The sequence below is a fragment of the Cibotium barometz genome, chromosome 24 (assembly GCF_041138505.1).
Source record: "Cibotium barometz isolate CiBa-2024 chromosome 24, ASM4113850v1, whole genome shotgun sequence".
In the NCBI taxonomy this organism is placed as follows: Eukaryota; Viridiplantae; Streptophyta; class Polypodiopsida; order Cyatheales; family Cibotiaceae; genus Cibotium; species Cibotium barometz.
This window is the reverse complement of record NC_141069.1, coordinates 20,892,865-20,896,444: the sequence shown is the minus strand read 5'-3', so window position 1 is coordinate 20,896,444 and position 3,580 is coordinate 20,892,865. Positions and strand designations below refer to the sequence as shown.

General features: G+C 43.5%; 1 protein-coding gene across 1 annotated transcript in view; it reads right to left on the bottom strand.

Annotated features, from left to right (window-relative positions):
• The window catches only part of LOC147625010 (uncharacterized), a 3,644-nt gene extending 336 nt beyond the window's left edge, over positions 1-3,308 (bottom strand). Inside the window, exons 1-5 of the mRNA XM_086818232.1 lie at positions 3,055-3,308; positions 2,845-2,965; positions 1,903-2,305; positions 1,149-1,339; positions 1-995 (exon numbers count right to left, since the gene is read on the bottom strand). The exon at positions 1-995 is cut by the window's left edge and continues 336 nt beyond it. Coding sequence (XP_086674358.1) covers positions 1-995; positions 1,149-1,339; positions 1,903-2,305; positions 2,845-2,916 — 1,661 coding nt within the window. The 5' untranslated portion in view covers positions 2,917-2,965; positions 3,055-3,308. The remainder of the gene's footprint in view (positions 996-1,148; positions 1,340-1,902; positions 2,306-2,844; positions 2,966-3,054) is intronic.
• Between the last annotated feature and the right edge of the window lie 272 nt (positions 3,309-3,580).

Genomic DNA, 3,580 nt, shown 5'->3' with positions numbered 1-3,580 from the left:
GTTTCATCATCCTCGTCATCCTCTTCATCATCGTCATCCACCTCGTCATCATCTTGCACAGAGGCCACACCCTCATCTTGTTCATCAGAGCCATCTTCCCCTGCATATTTCCAACTAGGGATTGCTTTCACCAGGCTAAGTGTACTAGACTTGTCTATATTGTTAGTGTCATAGTGTGCCTGCAACTGGGATCTCACAACCGCATCTTTCGCTGTGTCATTGCCATTTGCATCAAGGCACGAGTCCCCCCTATTCATTGACACTGCTGTGAAAGGGGAATCCCCAGTAATTACACCTTGGTGACCCAAGTTACCTGCATTCTTCAAAAAGCTGACAACAATGCTCTCCTTCATTTCAAGGCTTTGTTCACAATTGCTATCCTTTCCTGCTGTAGGGAGGATACTAGGCCTAAAAGGGCTAATGTGGTGATTCGCATGACCAAAAGCTAAGTCATCTTTGGCCACAGTAAGCCTATCGTTAGTGGAACCTTGATATTCTACAGTTTGCCTAAGTGGGCTTTTCTCAAAACCGCTTCCATTCCTAATCAAACCTACTGTTAGTGAGCAACTCTTCTGATCTTGGCCGTCCAAGGGCGGCCTGTAAACAAGTCCGGTCACGTGATTGGCAAGTGTGGACTTCTCTTTCTCTTCTGGCTCCACATCTTTCGCCTTCTTTGCCAAATCAGCCTTACTGGTATTTGTCCTTGCCTTTCTGCCTGGCGTTCGCAACGAAATAGATTCAGAAGCAGGTAAACCGGCCACTGTTGCAAGAGGAGCTGGTGTAGCTTTCTTGCGTCGCCCTCTCCTTGCCACGGGCTGAGGGGCAGCTGTGGCCTCCGTTTGAGGTGTCTGACCACCCCAATGAGCCTTGATTGCGTGCAAGTCAGCCTCCAGCTTAATAATCTTGCTGCGCTGGAGGGAGATCTCTGTCTCTGTTCGGGCAACAGCTGCCCAAAGCTGCGTAGTTGTAGCCCAAAGCTGCATGTTTTCCATGGACTGTCATACAAAAGGAGTCAAAAGGCCATTGTTATGTGATTCATCAAGAAAGACTGTCGAGTGAGAGAAATCACATATCATTGTCTTGTGGTTTGTCAGGAAAAACCACCCACAAGAATGGAAAACTACCAAGGGTAGGGTGAAAAGGGGTACCTGTGCTTCCCAAATACGAACATGCTTTTGGGAAAGACCGGGTGGTGGCTTGATAAGACCCCGTTGATTTGTCCCTACTGGTGGGGCAGGTGGCATAGGGCATGGATAGCCACTTCCATACCCAGGAAACAAATATGGATATGGAGGCTGGTACGGATTATGTCCCCACCAAGAAACTGGATCCCAAGGACCTGCAAGGGTCAATGATCATTGACTCAATTTGCGGTAAAAAGTGTATGCATCTGCAGCCGCATTAATGCATGCATGCAGCATACATACCTATATATATACACATACATGCACGCAAACATAGATAGATATATGCATACATACCTACACAGGTGTATATACATACATATATATGTACTATGTACATACATAACATATCTGTGTGAATGGCTACTACAGTACGTGTCATAAAATTCACATTTGCATCCATACAGCACCCAAAAGTACATGCATATTTATGCATGAAGACATGCCCACCTTTGCCTTCAAATCTTCATGCATAAACTGTCATGCTGAGTTTCTTTTTTTTTTTCCGGGAAAAAGATCCTTCTATTAGTTACCGAACAAAACAGCCAAAAAGGATAAGTACAAATCCATCCCCAAATGGGGAGCCATGCTGAGTTTCTAATGAAGGCACCCTTAAAATTTAAAGAGCTGGACTATGCTAGTATCAATCAGTGCTTCTTCCTCAAGCACCAAACAATCAGTGCGAACCATTCGAGCAAGAAGTTTTGTGGGCTCATACCTGGATACGGAGGCGGCGGAATGGTGAAAGGGTTGGGCCTGCCACCCATGCCCTGAGCACCTGCTGCCGCTTGCTGCCAATTAGACTCACCCTGTCCTGGTTGGAATGGGTGTTGTACAAATGCTTCTGGATTCTGCCATCCCAGTTGTGATCCAGATGGCAGTGGTTGAGTCCCCCCTTGTGATCCTTGTTGTGATGTGGCTTGTTGCTGTGCCATCTGTCCATGTGGCTGTGGCATCAAGGCGTGTGCAGACTGCTGCTGAGCTGATGGGAGTTGTGCAAAGGACCAGTTAAACGACGGAAGAAAATGCTGCGTGGGACTATCATTGGTGGCAGCACTCGCAAGCTTTTTGGCATTCCCCTGTTGTTCGGCTTCTCTTTGCCATAGATGTACGTCTCCAGGCTAAAAACCAGAGAAATTAAGACAGCCTTAACTTATGATAGGAAAACTATCATCACAATTCCGGACACATATAAAGGGTTTTTTTCTTACTGACACCATGCCATAAGCAGCATTTAGAGCTTTGGTTGGTCTTGGATCATACTTTTGTGGGAAATATTTACTACAATGTTAATAAATTAGTTAAAACAGGCTCATTCATTTTACTAATTAAATTTTTTAAAGGTACGTGAAATTATTCTGGTAAAAACACAAAAGAAAACATAAGACGACCTGAAATCCTAAATTTCACCTAAGTTGTTCATTTATTTAGTACCCTTTTTTTTCTCAACTCCTGATTCATGAAGAAATTTCTTGGGGGGGAAAAAAAAAGAACAAGAACAAGAAAATTTAGCCCAAATCTTTTTCTGGAAAAAAAAAAACCCACCCAAACACCCATAATGCCACACCACCCACACACACACACACACCCAAACTCTTCTTTTTTTTCCCAGAAAAAAGAAAAAAGGAAAAAAACAAAAACAAAAACAACTGTATAAAACCTGTCCAGATGCGTCATCAGCTGCTGCACTCCCGTTGGCTAGAAGCTTCTCCCGCTTCTTTTTCCTCTCCATTGCTCACCAGGGAAGGGGGAGCCTTATCTGCTCAAAGCATAAAAAAACTCTGCAGAAACAGCGAAAATCCCAGATCAAAGAAAATTAAGCTAAAAATCCACCTATTCAAGAGAAGAAATCGATAGGAGAAAGCTTTACCTTCCCAAGAAGATGTAAACATGGTGCAATTCTAATGCGATCGCAGCAGATTATGGCGGGAGGTTTTCAGCAATGGCCATGGATGGGTTGAAGGCAAATCCCACTTTAGGTTTTACGAGAGAAGTAAAGTAGAAAAGGAGGGGGGAACCTGGGCAGACAAATCTGTCCCTTGGGCCCTTCAAATTCTGCACTAGGTCTTGTTGTTGTTGTAAGCTTTGTGTGATCTTTGAAGAGGACAAAGAAGCCCCAAAATCATTTTTCTTTTCTCCTCTTCTTTTTTTTTTAACTCTCATATTCCAATGTCACTTTATTTTCAAAAATGCCTCTTGACAGCCAAGTGAGACCCATAAAGGGTGGAATAAATAGTGTGTTGGGTAAATTTATGGCAATATTACATAAATATTTTTAAAAATGCCTCATCATTCATCCTAAAGAGTTAAGACACAATAGTCTTAAGATTGTGCCTTTCACACATCCTCTTTCGAGACGAACGAGCAAGGCAAATGTGCAAATATCCTAGTCGCCC